General features: G+C 51.6%; 9 protein-coding genes across 9 annotated transcripts; 5 read left to right on the forward strand and 4 right to left on the reverse strand.

Annotated features, from left to right (window-relative positions):
* Window positions 1–463: 463 nt before the first annotated feature.
* LMH87_010190 (uncharacterized protein) lies at window positions 464–1,623 on the forward strand (the record flags this gene model as incomplete). The annotated part of the gene is made up of 3 exons (XM_056197312.1): window positions 464–614; window positions 673–1,427; window positions 1,582–1,623. The coding sequence occupies 3 exons, from the start codon at window positions 464–466 to the stop codon at window positions 1,621–1,623; spliced, it is 948 nt and encodes a 315-aa protein (XP_056054374.1).
* Window positions 1,624–1,677: 54 nt separating this feature from the next.
* On the reverse strand, window positions 1,678–3,372 carry LMH87_010191 (uncharacterized protein; the record flags this gene model as incomplete). The annotated part of the gene is made up of 2 exons (XM_056197313.1): window positions 1,678–3,153; window positions 3,205–3,372. 2 exons carry the CDS (start codon window positions 3,370–3,372, stop codon window positions 1,678–1,680), a joined length of 1,644 nt encoding a protein of 547 aa, XP_056054375.1.
* Window positions 3,373–3,726: 354 nt separating this feature from the next.
* Window positions 3,727–6,046, forward strand: LMH87_010192 (uncharacterized protein; the record flags this gene model as incomplete). Its single annotated transcript, XM_056197314.1, has 4 exons — window positions 3,727–4,187; window positions 4,240–4,270; window positions 4,329–4,784; window positions 4,838–6,046. The coding sequence occupies 4 exons, from the start codon at window positions 3,727–3,729 to the stop codon at window positions 6,044–6,046; spliced, it is 2,157 nt and encodes a 718-aa protein (XP_056054376.1).
* Window positions 6,047–6,952: 906 nt separating this feature from the next.
* On the reverse strand, window positions 6,953–7,714 carry LMH87_010193 (uncharacterized protein; the record flags this gene model as incomplete). Its single annotated transcript, XM_056197316.1, has 1 exon — window positions 6,953–7,714. The coding sequence occupies one exon, from the start codon at window positions 7,712–7,714 to the stop codon at window positions 6,953–6,955; it is 762 nt and encodes a 253-aa protein (XP_056054377.1).
* A 1,879-nt stretch (window positions 7,715–9,593) lies between these two features.
* LMH87_010194 (uncharacterized protein) lies at window positions 9,594–11,544 on the forward strand (the record flags this gene model as incomplete). Its single annotated transcript, XM_056197317.1, has 4 exons — window positions 9,594–10,094; window positions 10,153–10,211; window positions 10,293–10,525; window positions 10,601–11,544. 4 exons carry the CDS (start codon window positions 9,594–9,596, stop codon window positions 11,542–11,544), a joined length of 1,737 nt encoding a protein of 578 aa, XP_056054378.1.
* A 1,325-nt stretch (window positions 11,545–12,869) lies between these two features.
* On the forward strand, window positions 12,870–14,853 carry LMH87_010195 (uncharacterized protein; the record flags this gene model as incomplete). The annotated part of the gene is made up of 6 exons (XM_056197318.1): window positions 12,870–12,963; window positions 13,057–13,720; window positions 13,770–13,842; window positions 13,894–14,500; window positions 14,592–14,698; window positions 14,761–14,853. The coding sequence occupies 6 exons, from the start codon at window positions 12,870–12,872 to the stop codon at window positions 14,851–14,853; spliced, it is 1,638 nt and encodes a 545-aa protein (XP_056054379.1).
* A 448-nt stretch (window positions 14,854–15,301) lies between these two features.
* On the reverse strand, window positions 15,302–15,553 carry LMH87_010196 (uncharacterized protein; the record flags this gene model as incomplete). Its single annotated transcript, XM_056197319.1, has 1 exon — window positions 15,302–15,553. The coding sequence occupies one exon, from the start codon at window positions 15,551–15,553 to the stop codon at window positions 15,302–15,304; it is 252 nt and encodes an 83-aa protein (XP_056054380.1).
* An 827-nt stretch (window positions 15,554–16,380) lies between these two features.
* On the reverse strand, window positions 16,381–17,964 carry LMH87_010197 (uncharacterized protein; the record flags this gene model as incomplete). The annotated part of the gene is made up of 3 exons (XM_056197320.1): window positions 16,381–17,277; window positions 17,331–17,567; window positions 17,629–17,964. The coding sequence occupies 3 exons, from the start codon at window positions 17,962–17,964 to the stop codon at window positions 16,381–16,383; spliced, it is 1,470 nt and encodes a 489-aa protein (XP_056054381.1).
* Window positions 17,965–18,739: 775 nt separating this feature from the next.
* LMH87_010198 (uncharacterized protein) lies at window positions 18,740–19,355 on the forward strand (the record flags this gene model as incomplete). The annotated part of the gene is made up of 5 exons (XM_056197321.1): window positions 18,740–18,777; window positions 18,849–18,895; window positions 18,968–19,025; window positions 19,075–19,186; window positions 19,353–19,355. The coding sequence occupies 5 exons, from the start codon at window positions 18,740–18,742 to the stop codon at window positions 19,353–19,355; spliced, it is 258 nt and encodes an 85-aa protein (XP_056054382.1).
* Between the last annotated feature and the right edge of the window lie 735 nt (window positions 19,356–20,090).

The following is a 20,090-nucleotide window of genomic DNA, read 5'->3' on the forward strand; positions in this document are numbered from 1 at the left end:
GGGATGAAATTATGCACCCGATCAATTCAGACACGCAATGACACGATATTTGATAATGTTGCAGCAGCGGAAGAAGACTCGCTTGATCATCGCGCTCCGCCACGACGCATTTCTGCCACAATTCAAATGAGGAGAAAGCGCGAGCTGAACTCCGCCAGAGTAATACAGTCCAATGAACGAGTGTGCGCACAGCGACCCACTGAGCCTGTTGATATTAGGCACTGGAGGTGCCAGATACTCGTCTCCAGCATTACAGACGTGAGTTGGTTGGGATACGGTTCAATGTAATAATAACAAATGATGCTGATGCAAGCTCGGAGCGTCTGTAGAGTGATTGGTCAATACTTACAAATACAATACCGCAAAGCTCAGATAAGCTTCAGCATTTACCCCGCCTATAAATGCGACAACTAGTGCAATTCCTAGTGAACATCATGGCCATCTACCACTAACATCATCCAACATGACGACAAGTATTCCGGATAAAATGAGGGCCGTCGTTTGCGACACTCCTGGCCCAGTTTCAGTGTTACAGATTAAAGATGTACCTGTCCCGATGCCAGAGTCTGGACAAGTGCTCATCAAAGTACTCGCATTCGGCATCAATCGCGCAGGTATGTTCTACTGCTACTTCGTATCACTGGTATTTCAAGCTAAGAAAAACGCTGCAAGAAATGTTTACACGGCAGGGACACTCTCCCAGTGTTAAGTTTCCCCGCATCATTGGTATTGAAGTGATTGGTAAAATCGCAGCCTATGCCGCAGGGGATGACGCCACCATACCGATTGGCACACTTGTGGCGACGTGCATGGGCGGTCTGGGCCGTGAAATTCCTGGATCGTATGCCGAGTACACTTGCCAGTCCCAGAAATTTGTGATCCCGTTCCCAGATGTTGGCCTGGACTTGGCGACCGTGGCAGCTCTTCCAGAGATGCTGCAGACCACTTATGGGTCGCTCACGGAGGCACTCGATCTCCAGGCTGGCGAGTCGCTGCTCATTCGCGGCGCGACGAGCTCCATTGGATTGGCGGCTATTCAGCTGGCCAAGTATCTCGGCGCTTCTAGAGTCGGCGCAACGAGCCGTTCCACTGGCCGCGAAGCGCTATTGAAGAGCAACGGCGCTGACGTTGTCTACATCGACGACGGAAGCGTCGCAAAGCACGTCACGACTGAGGCGCAATTCGACAAGTGCCTCGAGCTCATAGGAACAAAAACATTGAAAGACAGCATTCTATGTGTCAAGCCTCGGGGCACTGTCTGCATGACGGGTATCCAGGGCGGTGAATGGACATTCAACTTATCCCCAATTACGGACTTGCCCCAGCGACGGCGCCTCACTTCTTACGGGGGCGACGAGCACGATTTTATATCTACGCCCTGGGCAAGATTGGTCGCAGCTGTTAAAGAGGGCAAGATTAATATTCCGGTTCGTCGTTTTAAGTTGGATGATATCCAAGAGATACACACAATTCTAGAAAGTGGTGGAGGTGGCCATAAAATGGTTGTTGTAGTATAGTAGATAAAATTCTACATGTTGATGAAATTAAGTAGTGTCTTCTAACAAATTTCTGCTTTGCTAGAGCGACGCCTTTCAGTCGTCCCCCCGATACTATATGGTTTGAGAAGAGTTGCATGCTGCTAATTTACAATGGAATAGGAAATACAAGAATCTTTAATTACTTGGAAACTGGCTTCCCAGCTTCAGCTTCGTCTTTGGCTTTGGCCTTCAGACTGCGCCACTCCACACAGACACTCGCAAAGATGGTGACAGCGCAGGTGCCAACCACAATATAAAATACCCTGACAATGGACGCATTGTAATAAGTGAGAAGCTGTTCGAGCTCATGACCGGACACCAACGATCGTAGCTCAGTGGCACCGCCCTTGACAATCTTCTCGGCATCAACTCCAGGAAGCGCCGTCAATTTTGAGATGAGATCTTGGAGAAAAATGTTCTGCGCAATGGGAATAAAGACCGCAGAGCCAAGGAAACGCACAAACATAACCACGGCAGAGCCCACGGCTATGTCGGAGCGCTCCAGAACAGTTTGCACGACGTTCATGTGCTGCTGTGCACCGAGGCCAAAACCGAAGCCTAAGAGAATCTGCGAACCAATCCACATTCCTTTACTTGTCAAAGGGGTAAAGGTGCACATAAGACCGGCTCCGATGGGTGTCAAGACAGAGCTGGCAATATAAAAGGGCGCGTAGTAGCCGACGCGGGAGATAATGATGCCAGAGGCAATGGATGCTACAACCACTGACAGGACAGTGGGCAACAACATGAGGCCGGAATGCACAGCTGAAGCACCTTTGACTGCTTGGAACCAAATAGGAAGATAGTACATAAGTACCATCATACCAGCACCATTGAAGAAGCAGAAGAACATGGCAGAGGCGATGCTGCGCTGGGTGATGATGCGAGGCGGCACAGTCGCCTCTTCTTTTTTCCAGACCTGGATGCCGATGAAGACGGCGACAAGGACAATGCATACGATAAGAAGGGCAATGATCTTGCCATTGCTCCAAGCATAGCGCGTCCCACCCCACTGCAAGGCGAAGATGAGGCAGATGACTCCAGGGAAGAAAGCGAGATTGCCAATGGGATCAAGCTGCTGGATTTTACCCAAAAAGCTTTTCGCGGGAGACTCAAGCTTCTGGTTCGGCAGATGAATAAGGAATATCGAAACAATAATAGAGACGCCTCCGATGGGAAGATTGAGGTAGAAGCACCATCGCCAGGTAATGTTATCGGTAAATGCTCCACCGACGACTGGTCCAATGACAGAGGCGACGGCGAACAAGGCTCCTGCGGCGCCCTGCCAAAGCGGTCTCTGCTGAAGAGGGATTGTGTAGAACATGATGACCATGACGCCGGAAAATAGACCTGAAGCACCCAAGCCAGCAACAGCACGGCCAACGATGAAGGCAGTGGAATTCGGTGCAGCGCCACAGATTGCAGAGCCGACTTCAAAGAGGAAGACACCCGCGAGGAATAAGGGTTTTACTGGATAATGCTTGTAGATTTTGCCCATGAGGAGCTGAAAGCTGCAAGTTGTAAGGAGGTAGGCACTGCCGTACCAGCCAATATCGTCGATGGAATGAAATTCGTCGGTGATGCGAGGGATTGCAGTCGCAATGATGTTTTGGTCCTGTGTAATGGTGAGCAAAGTGCAGGCTAGCGCTTCAATGTTAATACTGACGAGAGTAATGAGGAACATGGTGAGATATAGCGCAACCATGATTAGGATGCGCTTGGCCACTGGAGGGTATTCTACTGGCTCGGTGGCCAGTTTGGCGTCACTCGGGGATTGCTTTTCCTCATCGTGCAGTGATTCGGACGACATTGCAGCAGTGGGTTGAGTCGACATGCTGGGCAGGAAAAATAGTAGAATCAACAGAAATGAGCTCGAAGGAAGAGCGAACTAGAAAAGAAAAGAAAGGGAATCGTTTGATACTTTTCTGAGAAACCAGAGCCATTGGTGTCTGGGCTGCTGCTTATACGTGAAATTGCCATGCGGCGGCCTTTCCTAATGGAGGCTGCTCGGGGTTCAAATGTGGTGTCTCGGGGCTCAAAACGCAAAAATTTGACCCCCGAGCCCCGAGCTTACACCTCCAGCCTTGCGCGCCTCGGGGTAGCCTGCGCCAGCCCCGAACAGCGAAATTACTCCCTTCTACGTATCAAAATAGTGTCAGAACTGGCACAGCATACTATCTGCAGCAAAATGGAGCCAGAAGATCCGTCGCCGGATACGCGCGCCGAGGAGGGCCTCCAGAGCTTCTCGTGCCTCGTTTGTCGCCAGCGCAAGGTGCGGTGCGACCACGCCCAGCCATGCGGCAACTGCAGGCGCGCCAAGATTGACTGCGAGTACGTCGCGCCGGTGCGGGGGAAGCGCAAGAGGGCAAATGCGCCGCGCGAGACCCTGCACGCCAAGCTGCGACGCTATGAGGACATGCTCAAGACGCGCGGCGTTGATGTGGCGGAGCCGACGAGCGCGGTGCGAGCCGCATCGCAAGACGGCGTATCTGAGAGCAATGACACGGTGGAATCACCCACCAGCCTTTCAGTGCCCACGCCTGGAGAGGAACCTGCTGCGCCGATGGGGTTTCGCTCCGCACTGATCAAGACGCCGGGGACTGGGCCAAGATTGGTCACCAAGGAGGGTAACACGCGATATTACGAAAAGTACGTCAGCGCCTCCAACGCATTTTTTTTCTCTGTGCTAATAGGTATGTAGTAGCAGTCTGTGGACGGACATACATGACGATGTAAGGTTTTTTTTTTTTTTGCTGGTGCCGTTCGTAAAATTGCTCAAAACTTATCCAGTTTCACCACCCCGATGATATTATTGTCTCTGACGGCGATGATGACGAGGAGCGCGAGGCCGATCTCTTCCTCGGAGCAGGCTCCCTAAGTAACGCGTTCAATGGGCAACTGCGCGACTGGCACCCTCCGATGGCTGTCCTGTGCACACTCAAGGACATATACGTTGACCGAATCGACCCGCTCATGAAGATTATGCACATGCCGACATTCTGGACATCGGTGCTACAAGCAGTAGAGCGAGGAGAAGAAGTATCGAAACCTATTGAAGCAATCATCTTTTGCTTTTATTTCGGAACTATCAGCATTCTTCAGGAAAAGGAATGCGAGAAACTGTTCAAACAAAGCAAAAAAACCTTATTTGCCAAGTACCGAGCTCTCGCTAGGCATACGCTGAAGAAGGCTGAACTGATCAGCACGTCCAGTCCGATGACTTTGAGGGCGTTCTGTGTTTTCTTGGTAGGCTATCCAAAATCGTGACGTTCCCCAATATCGATCTAACGTTGTGTCAGATGGGACTGCGCGGTACCATGCGATACGAGTCGCAGTACGTACTGTGCGGGGTTGCTCTTCGACTGGCTCTGAAGATGGGTTTACACCGCGATGGTACATCCCTCGGCCTGTCTCTATTCGAGACAGAAATGAGAAGACGTCTATGGTGGTACATTGCACACCTAGACTTTCGCACATCAGACTTGCTTGGCGCCAAGCCATCGCTAGATATTCACATAGGCGACGTACACGTGCCTTGGAATGTGGAGGATGAAGACCTGCAGCCGTCCATGAAAGAAGTGCCGAAGAATCGCAAAGCGATTACGTCCATCACCATGTGCCTCGTTCGCTGCGACCTCGCCAAATCGCTACAACGTCTGTCGGGCACCTTTACAACCGTGGCTTCGTGGGGCGACATCGGCTCCAACTCCAACGTGACACTGGAAGACAAAGACGCGCTCATCAACGAGATTGAAGACAAGTTCGAGACAAAATACCTCCGCTACTGTGATCCTTCACGGCCGCTCGACATCCTGGTGACCTGCATGATCCGCGCTGCCATCTGCAACACACGGCTCTTTGCGCACAACCCGCGACGGTTCGCAGATGCTGGTGGACAAGTCACCGAGGCGGAGCGAGACACGGCATTCTACAATGCCTCGAAGCTGCTCGAGTACGCAACCCTGGTGGGCGAGAATCAGTCTCTGCGCAAGTATGAGTGGCGCATGAACTCGACGTATTTGTGGGATAAGATCCTCTTTGTGCTGATTGAGGCGCGCCGCCGAACGCCTAGCCCCGAACTGGACAGGGTTTGGGAGCTGATTGGCCGCGTCTTTTCGCAATACCCCGACGCGTTTGGGCAGTCGTCGGCCCAGGCCGTGTACGAGGTCCTCAGCAAGTGGACGTTGGAGGTCTGGGATCGCTACATTGCGGCGAAGAGAGAAGAGGGCATGCTAGAGCCAGATGAGCCAACTTACATCAAGGCAATGAAGGAAAAGAGGGAGAGCATGAATGAGGGAGCAGCTGTGCAGGTGAAAGAACAGGAAACTGTAAGTAAGGAGGTGCTGGGTAGTGCTCGTGATGGTGCGCAGGCTGCAGAGGTAGTTGAAGCTGGGGAGTTTGGCGGGTTCTCGGAATTGGGGTTGTTTGAAATGAATTTGAATGAGTGGGTGAATTGGGAGCAGCTCGTCTCTGAGCAAAATGGCTTCTACCATGTGGAAGGATACTAATTGTACAATATATACCGGAGGAAGATACAAAGACATACGAGTGTCAATTGTGATAGGCATCTCGGATGAGATTGTTTCAAGAATTTGCTTGAAGTGTATGAGAATATGGTTTCGTCGGGGCAGCTCTCAATCGCGACTCAGACAAACATCAACTGATTGAACTACCAACATCGGTTTTCTACTTTCTTCACAGCTTTCTCTCCTTTTACCTCAAATGACTGATTGCTTACTAGCTTTTCTTTTGTGCCATTAGGGTAGCCAAAGGCTGCTTGTAGGTACAGGGTAGGGGTTTGCTACAGTGACTTGTACGAATGCACGTAGCATTGCCAAGATTATATTATTTCAGGAAAGAAATGCAGAGGTTGGCCTCAATTCGCAGAGAATGCCGCGATCGAAGCGAGAAAGCTATGCACGGCTTTTTTTCCATGATCGACACCAAGGTCTCTGATCTGCAGCCAAGACGGGCCGAGACGGCTGCCAAGCACGCCATAAAAACATCGTGGGCGATGCGTGGCTGCATGCCAAGACGATGGTGTCAAAGAGGCGGCGGGCGCTGACAGGGGGGGCCAACACTCACTTACAAATGCTCCTCGTTATCAATTATCCCAAATTGGCAGGAATATTCTCATCTATCACTACAGTAGTAAATCCCAAGCAGCTAGGTTGGTTGGTAACCCTTTTTTTATAGATTAGTGGTTGGTAGGCTGATTCGACGTACGTGGAGAACGGCATAGGCTTATTAGTCGACCGGGTGAGGCATTGCTGTCTTGGATATGCTTCTTCAAACTCAAAATGCCTACTTTCTTCAGCGGACAGGCTCAAAGACGTGATAGTTGACGAGTATCGCTGGGAAATCTATTATGATATATATGAATTGTTAGGGTACAGTATACGACAGCGTTCTGCTCATCGATCGGCTGCCGCGTCAACGTCCTTGATCGCCTGCGCTAGAGCTTGCTGTGCTCTCTCCTCGCGTCGCGCAAACGGCGCAGTGAAGTGTCTCGTGGTATCGACGGTGTGGGCATGAGGGTAGCTGAATTCAATAGTGGCCGCCGGGCCCAGCGAGGAGCGGGCGAGGGCTACGGCCTCGCGCAGCATATCACCGCCAATGCCCGTGCCCCTGTAGCGCAGGCGCGTGGCCCACGCCCGAATATGAGCGGCCGATCCTTTTCCGCGCCGCTGCGAGGCTGTCTTGTGCGATTTCTCAGCTTCTTCAATGCGCAAGACCACGGTCGCAATTATGTTGTCGCCGTAGCGAGCGAACAGGACTGTGTCTTGCTGATCAGGCTTGTCGGCCGAAGGCGTGATGAAATCCCTCCAGTTGAAGTTCTCGGCGCGCTGCAAATAAAAGTACGTGTAGTACTGCACAGATGCAAGGTAGGCAACAATGACGCCAGAGACTAGGATGACGGCGCCAATCCAGTCGCGGCCGCTGCGGTAAACGAGCCCAGATAGGATAGCAACAAAGGGACCCAAAACACCCGGGTGGAAGATGATGGTGGTGGAGGCAACCTGGCGCTGTTGCGCAATTGTGTCTGCGACCAGGCGCAAAGCATCGCGCTTTTCTTCGGTGGTCTGCGCGACCGTGTATGTGAGCTCGGGGATCTGCGGCTCGTTGGCAGCCGTGGTGACCTCAGCGGGCGCCATTTGGGTCTGCGTTGTCGACATTTTGGTGTCAATTGACTGGCGGTATAATATTGGTGGGATATTGACAGAACTAACAGCGAAGAATGAAAAGTGGCGGTTACGAGGTATAGGTAGAGAGACCAGTCAGTGTTGCTCATGTGCCTCGGGAGCCTTCTTGTCGTCAGTCGCGCGACACTTAAGCCCGAGACAAGAAAATCGAAAAAAAAAAAAGTCACCGGTGACAACCGGATGCTATAATTGGCAGTACAGCCGAGTCTAGACAAAGGGACAGCCACGCAGCTGAAGAAGTCAAAGCCTGCAATCCGCGACAGGTAGTCGCCCACGTGGGTGAGTGTGGAGTGTACACTGTCGAACTAGTTGGGTGAAGGTCCTGGGGCGTCTGCAATGGAACGACAGGACCTGGACGTTGGAGGAGCAAAGCGGGGACCGGGTCAACCGAAAGTAAGACCGGGCCTAGACGAAGAACGGGGGGAGAAGCAGCTGAGAACGCGCGTGAGGCGGGAGGAGGGGATGCAGCGGACGAGAATAGTCATGGCATGGTAAGTTTGGAGGGTAACGGAGCAAAGAGGCAACGCGGGCGCATAGCACGCGTATGCAGAGGCTGCCCAGGACATCGACCGAAAGACAAATCAGGCGAGAACTATTGAGAGACTTCGGTGGCCTGAAAGGGAATGAGGAGCCAGAGGTGACGGCCAATGGGCTTGACATGCGAGACGCGAGGCGGCGATGAGGCACACCCTAGTGCGTTGCTGGTCAGACAGCTGCAGGAGAAATATCGGAAATAGAATAAACTAATTAGTAAAGTAAAACGAGCATAGGAGGAGTGCTAAAACCAAGGCCGCTGGACCCTGCAGGGCAGGTTTCTGTCCATGGACCAATGAGTCAGCTTAGTAGCCTGAGTCGAAAATGGCTCTACGCGAGGCCGCGCAAGAGGCTGTAGCACCACTTGCAACAGTCGCAAGCTTGACAAGAAATGAAAGAGACCACAGAAGAAACCATTATTATCAGCGAACGCCCCGTCTCTTGACCCCCGCAAACGCATCTCTTGGCCAATCGGCTGCCAAGAAGCCTCTTTCGCTACCGACAATGCATGGAGGGGCGGCCATGGGAAAGACGGCAAGCTGTGGCGTCAACAACGTGTCGCATTCCCGATCTCTCACTGGCCCAATCTCATCTTTATTTACTAGCGGCTGCCCAAACAGGCCTAGGCCGTTGGCGCCCGCCGTCAACCACACACACCCCTTCAGACAGCACTTACATGAGCCTCGTAGCTGACAATTACCTCTGTGTTACGCATAATTCGCCCATCGTTTAATAGTCTTTCTTCGCCCTTTTGCCCGCACGAACCCCGTTGTGGGCTCGGCCAATGCTGCTGCTGCGTTGTATTCTTACCGTTCGACCCCATCCATAAACGCCTCGTTTCCGCCGCTAGACCTCAGACTGGCCTGTCTGTCCGCCCCGGCTGCCCACCCATCCTCCATCCATCTTCTTCCCCTTCCGCTAGTCTCGCGTGTCTCTCTGCCTCGCGCTGTCCGGGAACAAGTCGTAGAGGAAAGAAATCACTAGGCGATCCAGCAGCTGCATGGGTCATGCGCGCCATCTTTCCCAGCCCCGAGCCATTCACAAAGCTCCGTTGATGGGCATGCTACGTTGAGCCCACGCTGCTATCGGCGTGGTACCCCCCGGTCTGGAGCGGCCCCTAGGGCCCTACAACACACACGACTGCTTGCCTCAGCTCATCTCTCCATGCATAATATAAGAAGATCCCCTTGGCACCCACCTTCCTTCCTCTCCTTCTCTCTTTTTCTGCAAGACTAGCACCTTGGCAATCGACCTTGGCAACTTGGCAGATCTTTTGCTCTTCTTCACTCCTTTTTGATATACCCACCCATCCGCCACGATGAGTTCTGGAGATGACACCCAGCACACCAGCACTGTCGCCAACTTTGGCAAGACATCTGGTGGTAACTCTGCGTACACGAACTGGAACAACCAATACGCCCACGTATCTGACCTTTCGGAGAGAAGGAGATTGGCGCTGGCCGAGATCGACAAGGCTCCTTTTGGCTGGTACCATGTCCGCGCCTGTGTCGTCGCCGGTGTCGGTTTCTTCACTGACTCGTACGACATCTTCACTGCCTCTATGCTGACCATTATGCTGGGTATTGTCTACTACCCAGGCACTGGAAAGATGCCTGCTTCCTCTGACAATGCCATCAAGCTGGCCACCTCTGCTGGTACCGTTGTTGGCCAGCTGGGGTTTGGTATGCTTGCCGATATTGTCGGACGTAAGCGCATGTACGGTCTTGAGCTCATGGTCATCATCTTTGCCTCTCTTGCCCAGTCTCTTACTGCTGGCGGCCCTGCCGTCGACATTGTTGGTCTCATCATCTTCTGGCGTGTAAGTCTCATTGCGACCTCCTACATCCTTTACTGGCACTAATTGGAGAAAAAAACAGGTCATCATGGGCATTGGCATTGGTGGCGACTACCCTCTGTCGTCCATTATTACTTCCGAGTAAGTACCAAATTTATTTTTTCGTGACTTCCTAGTTGGTGGTTGCGGTTGTGGTACGGCTTCGCTAACAACAAATCCCAGGTTTGCTACCACCAAGTGGCGTGGTGCCATGATGGGTGCCGTTTTCGCCATGCAAGGCTTCGGTCAGCTCGCCGCTGCTCTCGTCATGCTGTTCGTCACTCTTGGCTTCAAGCACGCTCTTGAGGGCGCCAAGGATGTCGCTCACTGCACTGGTGATTGCCAGGTCGCCGTCGACAAGATGTGGAGAACACTCATTGGCTGTGGTGTTGTTCCCGCCTGCATTGCCCTGTACTGTAAGTGTTTAACTGTTACTAGCGCCTGCACGCACTGTGATCGTCTTGATACACTGCTGACCTCTCTTCTTCCAGACCGTCTTACCATTCCCGAGACCCCCCGTTATACTTTCGATGTTGCTCGCGATGTCGAGCAGGCCGACGCCGACGTCAAGGCTTATATGAAGGGCAAGCACGAGGGTGATACCGATCAAGTTGTCCGTGCCGAAGCTCACAAGCAGGCTGAGAAGGGCCTCGAGGTCCCCAAGGCCAGCTTCCGCGACTTCTGCCGCCACTATGGCAAGCTCAAGAACGGTCTCCTCCTTCTCGGAACCGCTGGTTCTTGGTTCTGTCTTGATGTCGCTTTCTATGGTCTTTCCCTAAACAATGGTACCATTCTTGAGGCTATCGGCTACTCTACCTCCTCCGGCCACGTCAAGAACGTCTACCAGCTCCTTTACAACACTGCTGTCGGCAACGTCATCATCGTCTGCGCTGGTGCCGTCCCCGGCTACTGGGTCTCTGTTGCCACCATCGATACCCTGGGCCGTAAGCCCATTCAGATGGGCGGTTTCATTATCCTCACCATTCTCTTCATTGTCATGGGCTTTGCCTACCACCACCTCTCCCCCAACGGCCTGCTCGCCATCTACGTCGTTGCCCAGTTCTTCTTCAACTTTGGCCCCAACGCCACCACCTTCATCGTTCCTGGTGAAGTCTTCCCTACCCGCTACCGTTCTACCTCTCACGGTATCTCTGCCGCCTCCGGCAAGATTGGCTCCATCATCGGCCAGGGTGCCATCGCCAGTCTCCGTACCCGTGGCGCTACCAAGACCAACGCTTCCCCTTGGCTCGACCACGTCCTCGAGATCTTTGCCCTCTTCATGCTTCTCGGCTGTGGTACTACCCTTCTCATTCCCGAGACAGCCCGCAAGACTCTCGAGGAGCTGTCCGGCGAGGACGACTACGCCACTCGTCCCCACGATATTGAGGCTGCCGTTGAGACTAAGCCTGTTGAAACCAAGCCTGTCTCCGCCTAAATATTGTGGTGCGAGATGTATTAAAGATGTGTGACGACGTCGCTATAGAAGTCTGTTATTCGGTACCTTCATCTATGTCATTTATTTTTTACGGCTTGTTAGGGCAAATACCCGCATAATACCTTAGATTGTAGCAAAAAAGCATTCGTTCTTTTACATGGCTCTGTGCGCTTGTGAATGACAAAATCGACGTCGCTGGACTCGAATATTTGCTTTACTATTTAATATTAATGCTCGTGCCCTAGCAATGCCCACCTGGAGGTTGCGAATGCAAATGGGTGAAATCTTCGATTTTCAAGTATTGTGATACGATGACAAGGTAAGGCTGCCTTAGTCTACGCGACAACTTCTTTCCCGAACTTGGCTCTGCACTCTTTCCACATGAGACTTTTGACAAAATCTGAAAAAGGGAAAAAAAAAAAACATTCTTATACTGAGATGTTCTCATACAGTTATTCGTACGTCAGTAGGTGTACAAATACACGAATGTACGACCACCTACCAATTCGGCATGATTGTGTGGCAGTCACATGCTCGTTTCAGAGGTTTGGCCAGTTTTTCTTCAATACGGTTGAACAAACACAATGTTATACGAGAGATACTAGGCATTTTTTGCCTAATGTGCACCCTCATCGCCTATTTTGACTGTTTGAGACAGCGCGGTGAGAATTAGTAGCTTGGAACTTTTCGAGTTCAAGTGTGAGGGTTGGAATTGGAATGTTGGAAAGAATAATCGAGAGTTGGGTGTAGCTTTTGGAAGGAAAGCAATCCCTCTAGGCTGACAGAAGGAATGAATATGAGATTTGGATGTTCTGTAGGCAGAGTGGCTGCCACGTAAGTGTTGCACGATCTGAGAAAAGGGCACGGAATATGAACGAACGATGCAGTGAATGGGGGAAGACAATGGTTTGGTGACGTGCGTTCTAGGAACTGATACACAAGCTCAAACTGGCATTAAATAAGGGTAGGTTCAATTTAAGCATATATAAATGATGACAGGGGTGGGCACTCTATTCCAACTCACCGAATACGCCGCCATTGTGTGGCTGCGTTCTTGAGGATGCCTAGTTTCGGGGCCACTGGACCGGCCGCGACAAGCCATCAGCAGATGCGAGTTAATTACACCCCACTTGATTTACTCGATAGTTCACGAGACTCAATGTTCGCGAGAGATACTGACCCGATTGAGTTTACGACAGAGGCGCGTGGTACCAGGGACAAATGCAAAGCGGGTACGGGCGCCAGGAACGTCACGAGTTAGATGTTCGCCCGTGGTCGATCATCTTGTGATCACGGGCGCACAAGTGGCAACGGCGAGAGTCACAATGAAAGTTACCGAAAGCTTATACTCAAAGCCTGCAAAGAGTCAGGTATCGATTACACACTATGGCACGTATTTTTTAAAGCGAAGAAAAAAAGGTATGTGGCACACATAAGGAGAAATTGCTATATATATACCGCCGTAATCGCACTATAATCCTGCAGGGCGACTAACGACTAACACGGTCGAAGCTAGCATGATGCATTTCGCAAAAATACTGGCCGTGCTGACGGGCTGCGCTAGCTTCTGTGCGGCATTCGAATACTACACTTTCGATGGCGAGGGCTTTCCGTCGTGCCACAACGTTACAGAGGTTCGTGATGCCTGTTCTGTCGCCGAGGTACAGACTCTAGTCAAGAATGCCGCCGCTGGAGGAGGCGTGCAGTTGAGAGCCGGAGGGAAGGGTCACATGTGGTACGATACTCAGTGCTCTGACGATGCCACGATGATTATTCGCACCGAATATCTCAACAGAATTTCCGACTTTTCGCTCGAGAAGGGTGCGAGCGAGGGCACGGTTATCATTGAGGGCGGCGTGACCTTTTTCCAGCTCGCAGAATACTTGCATGTGCGCGGTGCCAATATCGGCACTGGGCTGGTGAATTGGAACATCTCGGTCGGCGGCAGCGTGGCCATGGGTGCGCATAGAACCTCGATCCGCGAGGATGCTGCAGTCGTCGGCGGCGTGCTGGCCATGGATATTGTGGACGGTTCTGGCGAGGTGCGCCACATTGAAAAGAACGAGGACGACGATACATGGCTGGCGGCGTCAACGTCATTAGGTTTGCTAGGCGTCATCGTGAGATTGAAGATGAAAATATACCCGGAGACCAAGGTATACGCTATGCAGAAGACGTGAGCTATGTCCACTACCCAGATAACTTACAGAACTGATCGTTGTTAGTCTCGACGAAAAAGATGTACTTGACGGCGATATTTATGGCATGATTTCCCCATACATGACAGCCAACTTCTGGGTATGTTTCACAGCAGACTTTCTCCGAGATATCCCCTGACATTCATAATAGTGGTGGCCGTACAAGCGCAAGTTTCACTGGCGCTATTACGACGTCATCCCCGACAACACATCCTCCCAGAACGGCTTCCAGTCCACCTTTTCCATCACGGCCCTCGAGGCGACTGCCGCTCACATCCTCCTCGATAGCGGCAAGTACGTCCAATCGTCCAACTGGATTGCCGAAGCCACCTTTTTCGATATCTGGGACAAGCCCAACTTCCACGACAAGGTGACCGACGCAGCCGTCACCGAATGGCCCGTCTACGGATCCAACTACGACATGCTCATCGGCGGGCTCTACCCGAATCAGAAACCCGAGTGGGACTATGGCTTGCGAGGTTACACGCTTGAGCTTGCGTTTCCCGTCACGCGTGCCAATGAGATGCTGAAGCGTGTGCGAGAGCTCTTTGACGAGGAGGAGAAGAAGCTGATCTGGATGACGGCCACGTACAGGAGCGGCATCAACATCAAATTTGGCAAGGCCAATTTTGACTTTCTGGGCCAGGTCACGACAGGCACAAAAGATGGCCAGGACTGGAGTAAGGGTGCCATTATGTTTGACTTCCCGACGTATCGCCCTGCGGTTGGCGACCACAAGCGGTTCAATGAAGATTTTTGTGAGTCAGTTCGTGAACGTGTTATTCTTTTTCCATCGTTCCTCTGGCTTTGTTTGCAAACGTTTTGTACTTTGCACCTGACATCTGCTAGACATTCGACTTGCCAGCACTCTCATCGATGAATTTCCATGTCGCCCACATTGGACTAAAAACACACGCGACGTTTTGAGGCGTGCCGTTAAAAACTTGGACAAATCGGTACGAGTTTTTCCCATCATTATCAATACTCTAGATCAGGTCTAACGTTTCTAAATTTACAGTTCCTTGCCCGCTTCAAGGCTGTCAAGGACGAATTCGACCCGAAGGGTCTGTATCGCAGCGTTGTTGGCGAGATTCTCGGCATGTACAACTAATCTTCTGCACTGGAGGCTTCAGCCAAGACTTTGAGAGACGCAGCGGATGGGAAGCAAATTGTGTCGCTGTGTAAAGGAATGAATGCTTCTCTTGCCATAGGTTGGGGAACCATACGCTATCGTTATTATCGTTGTTACTATTGCAGATTTGCTACAACTGTTGCTGTCACTACCACCATGCTGCCGTCCAGACGGCATAGCCTACGAATTCTCTTTGAGTGAACACCTGGTCATCACTTAGACACCGGGGATGGTATTTACAAAAATAAAGTGTTTGAGATTAAGATATAAATATTAATCCAAGTTAAGTAAAGGTATACATTATGGAAGAGAACTTGTGCATCCAACTCCGAGATGTGCCTTGCTGCCGCCAAGGGGGGGCTCTTTCCAATCCAAATATTTGGACAATATTTGCCCCACGAAACGAAAGTTTTTTGAAATGTTGCATTTAAACGAGAGGCGATTTAGCACCACCAGCGCCGAGGCCGCTGATGATGGAGCCGGCCGTGTCGTCGCCCTGTCCCGAACCAGAGCCACCAAGACCAGGCACGAGGCTCTCGACGCTGTCGAGAAGGGGACCAACGCCCTTGATGATGCCGGAGTGGCCGCCGAGAAGAGGCAGGTCGCGCTTCTCAGTCGGGGCAGCGGCGACGCTGGCAACGAGAGTGGCCATGATGGCGGCAATGGTGTTGGCCTTCATTTTGTGTGTATTTTGTGTGTAGATTGTATAATCGGGGTGATTTTTCGTTTTATTTTTTATTTTGAAAGAGCAAGGTATTAAGAGAAAAGTAGCGACAATGATGTGGCAGTTGTTCAAGGACTCGCAATGCCTCATGCTCTTATAGTCTTCTGGGCGTTGGCGATCTGAGACACAATGTTGACGCCATTGTTAGCTTTGTGCGGCAGTTTGCAGAGCCGACAACTGCCGTCGCGTCGCGCACCTTCTCCTGAAGATGATGCGATTTCGTCTTTTGGCTGCTAGGAAATTATTCCAAGACGGCTTGTATGTCGCGATTTTAGTGCATTAGGCGAATGGCCCCTGCCCTGTCGCCGATCGCATCCTGGCCACCTCTCTCCGCACAGCAATGGGAAGTCGATCAGATCGCATAACAAGCTTGGTATTAATTTAATTTCTTATCTGCCTGCCAGCTTCCTGTTCTGTTTGATTGGTGTAGAATGCTCGCTTAGAGACGAAAAGTCGGTGCGTCGCCGCAGGCTGCTGGTCACTTACACACCGAGTGAGGACCCCGCAATGCAGCGTCGACCCATATTCAGCTAGGTGCATAGTACGAATAAAATAAATGCTAACGGGTCTTACAGTAATGGAAATGGAGCAAACTAATCAGGTAAAAGCGAATGGGATGAATGCCTTGGAAGAAAGAGCTACTCTACTCTTTTCAGCCGGCGAATTTCGTGTCACTCGCACGTTAAGCTCATGGTCCTACGGGAACTTGTAGCAGAATAGCAGCAAGCAAGTCAATTGATCAGGCCATGTCAGTTACATTCAGATGAGATAGGGCGCCCATATCAATCGCGACTAATCACGGAGCAGATCCAGGCACCTCCGCTGCTCACGGCGCAAATGCGACCGCCGCTGCTGCGCCAAGTGCCAATCCCGAGGTACGCGCCGTGCACGGCGTGGTACGTCCCGACCAGAGGCTGCGTGCACACCTCCCCGGAGTGCTTCAGCACCAGCTCGTAGTTGTGCTGCACGACCTTGCGCTGTGCCACGAAGCTGGCACCTGCAGGATTTAGGCGGGGGCTCTGCAGGTCTCGGAGCGCAGCCAGCCACTGGTCCGCGTCGAGGTCCTCGCCGAACACGATCCCCGCTCCCTTGCCGCCGCGTACCGGCTTCAGCAGGTATTCGTCCTTGACGGCGGGATCGGCGTGAGACTGGTGGAGCAGGTCCTGCATGCGCTGCGACCCGGGTAGAGCCGTGTCCGCGATGCCTCTGTCCAGCGCCTGCGCCTGCTCCACCGTCAGGACGCCACGGACCACCATGGCCGGCAGCTCCTGCTGGATAATGCCCAGCATGCGTTTGTCGTGGACCAGGAGGATGGTGCGCATGTCGTTGAAGCAGCGCAGGCTGATGTGGTGCATCACTTCGGGATCCAGGGCGGCGAGCTCGTGCTGTCGAAGCTCCAGCCCGACTTGATGAATCTCTTCCACCGCCTCTCCGCTTAGCGACTTTAGCGTTGATGTAGTGTTTGGGGACGATTTTACCAAGCAGCAGAGTATGGTGCGACTGGCATCCTCGGGGTCAGGAATCAATCTCAAATCACTGGGCGTTATCAGGCGCGGGGTGACGCCGAGGCGAAGCTGGACAGCATGAATGAACATGCCAATGTCAATCCCGTGCTCTTCGCCCTTCAGAAGATGGAGAGGTCGATCATGGCGAAAGAGGCGGAGGAGTCCGTTGAAAAACTGCAACAAGTTAGCATACGATTCCAACAACAGCGCCCGCATGGCGATCGTACCTCTTCTCCGTCTGCGGCACCGACCAGTCCTGACTTCTCCATACCGAGGCCATCGAGGGCCGTCTGTCCATAGCTACCGTGCATGAAGCCATTGAAGCAGAATCGGGCATTGATCTCAGTAAGACGAAAGTTTTCGTCATCTTTGTCGTCTTCAACGAGAAAATCAGGTCTCCAAGATCCGAGAGTCGCTGCCGAATAGGGCGCAAGGTTACCCTGTTCGACTTGCGTATCCAGCCACTAGTCTGTGTCAGCCTCTGACCGGCCCCCAATTCATCAAGGCTGTCGAGTTACAGCATACCTGCAAAAGTTCTTCTTCATCTTTCAGCAGAGGCATCCTCTCAGGGAATCTCGCGTCTTTGTCTGCAAACCATCTTTTGACAATGTCTGCTATGGCAATGACGATGGACTCGTGAAAGAGGACCAATTGGTTGTGGTGGCGCTTGTACATGAGAATTGGTCGTGGGCAGCCATAAGTGTACGATGTCCCACCCGGCCAGATATCTGCAGGACATCTTTTGAGCAGAATTGACTCCTGTGCCGCATGTTCACTCGCGTAGACTGCCTTCAGTGTCTCATCTGTTGGGTTGACGACCAGATGGCCGAGCGGGCCTCGACCAAGATGCACTTGCTGCATGCGAAGCGGAATTGGGCCGGGCATGATGATATATTCTCAGTTTGTAATGCTTGCTAAAGAGGTAGGAAATAGCAATTGAAGATGACTTTTATACCGACAGCCTACACTCTGGGAACGCCGTTTTTATAGTGGCATACGATGCCAGCACTTCTTTTTTTTTTGTCCCCGCCGGCCGCCCAATATATGCAGGTCTTAGGATACGTAGCCAAGACTAGCTGCATTCAACCAAGTAATTGCGGCTGCAAATTAAAAGCATTTCTCTATGCGCATGCGTGCGCATTTTGCATAGGCTGGATACAGGGATGTGATGTGGTAATGCTTGTTGTACTATCCGTACAGCATCTTGTATTTAATTCCTCGGCTTCTTCTTCATTACGGCTATCTTAAAAATGAGGCCACTCTAACTATTAGAGAGTAACTCCTTATTGATGAGATTTTTTATCTTTTTTTCCCAGAGTTATTCACCATCCTTCTCCGCTTATCTGCATCTTTATCTCATAGTATATTTGCTCTGCTTCACCTGCCCTGTTTTAATCGCGATAAATAGCTCTCGGATACTTTTCCCCGTTGCCAACTAGTCAAAAACCAGCCACATTCAGCTCCTAGGACTGTGCCTAATAGCAGCTAAAACTCACATCAGTACGATGTGTACTCGCAGAGTTTTTCTGCGAGTCGTGTTCTTGATCGAGAAACATTTTTTCTTTTCAATCTTTTTTTTCACCCAAACTACCAGATAATTATACGCTCAAGTACATTAACGTAGCCTCTACGCAGCATGTCGGCTGGCGGCGGAGCGTCATGTCTCGGCATCATGTACGCCGCGCTAACTATGCCTTGTCCTCCAACACCAACCGGGCCATGTCAACATTGCTAATACCCGGTAGTTTCGTACAAAACTCCCTGGCTTGTTCTTGTGAGCTTTTGTACCAGTGTAAGATTGGCGACACCACGATAATACCAGTAGACATGCAGCAGCGTGCGGAGCTGACGGGAACATTAACAGGCAAATTTCCTCCATCCACTTTCTCTTCCTTCTCTCCTTCTTTGTATAGCAGTCTCATGTCTGTAATGAAAGCGGAAAGCTTCATTTGTATATACTTGGGCTTTCAGAGAAACGATTTCGGGAATATTAGCTACACCACCGGCACAAACGCCGTGCATCTGTCTCAAGCTTGTTGCGTCCTGGAAATTCGGCAATCGTCGGGATATTTCAGCTGACTCGGTACGCCCAATTAGGTGCATGTCAAATCTGTTTGTCTTAACATGGACGTGTAGCAATTCCGAGACAATGGTCTCCCAAGTGCTCAGTACATCTTCGCTATTGAGTATTTGTCTAACACTAGCTCTCTTGTGTGACGAGCAAACTTTCCGCTGACTACCATTCTTAGTGACGAATAAAAATTATCGTCTTGTATGCGAGATCGCGTCAGCATCAAGACGCTGTTAAGAAAACAGGGTAGTACTAGAGGATTATCAGCTATGTGACATTTAGGAAATATGCTGCTCCTATGCCTCAATTTCTACCTCGTTGTTGACCTCATTTTCCATGTTCTCTACACTCAATAAACCATAGCTACCAACTTGCGAGCCTTTGCGACCGTGGACGTTGTTTTATCAGTAGGCTGTTGCCGCCAGACGACCCAGCACGGGCTAGTGTGGGATAATGCGGCTGCCGCACAGGTCAATTTGCCACTTGAAAATTCTATCTGATCATAAAGAAGGCCAGAGAATCTCGTCAGCCAAACTATCGAGCATTGGCACCAGTATTTAGGCAGCGAAATAAATTGACTGGCTAGTGATGAGTGCTGCTGAGGCGAAAAACTGGAGGTGCCCCAGCATTGAACGCATAGCGGGGAAGATACAGTGGGGTAATCACTATGATTGCCGGTACCGGTCGCTGTAAAAGCCTGCTAGCGGCTGCGGAATGTGCCCTGAATTTCTAGAGCCACCCGCCAAGGTACCTACAGCGCATCAATCTGCGGCCTATCGCAGCCTCTCGCTCGCAATCGCCGAGCTCCCCGTCCGCCAGCAACCTGTTTTACAGCGGCCTCAGTCGTCCAACAGCGCCTGTCGCAGTGGCAACTTCCGCTTCAAGCGGCCTGTCAGCATCCACGTTATGCACACGC

Source organism: Akanthomyces muscarius, chromosome 5, assembly GCF_028009165.1.
Source record: "Akanthomyces muscarius strain Ve6 chromosome 5, whole genome shotgun sequence".
NCBI classification, from domain to species: domain Eukaryota; kingdom Fungi; phylum Ascomycota; class Sordariomycetes; order Hypocreales; family Cordycipitaceae; genus Akanthomyces; species Akanthomyces muscarius.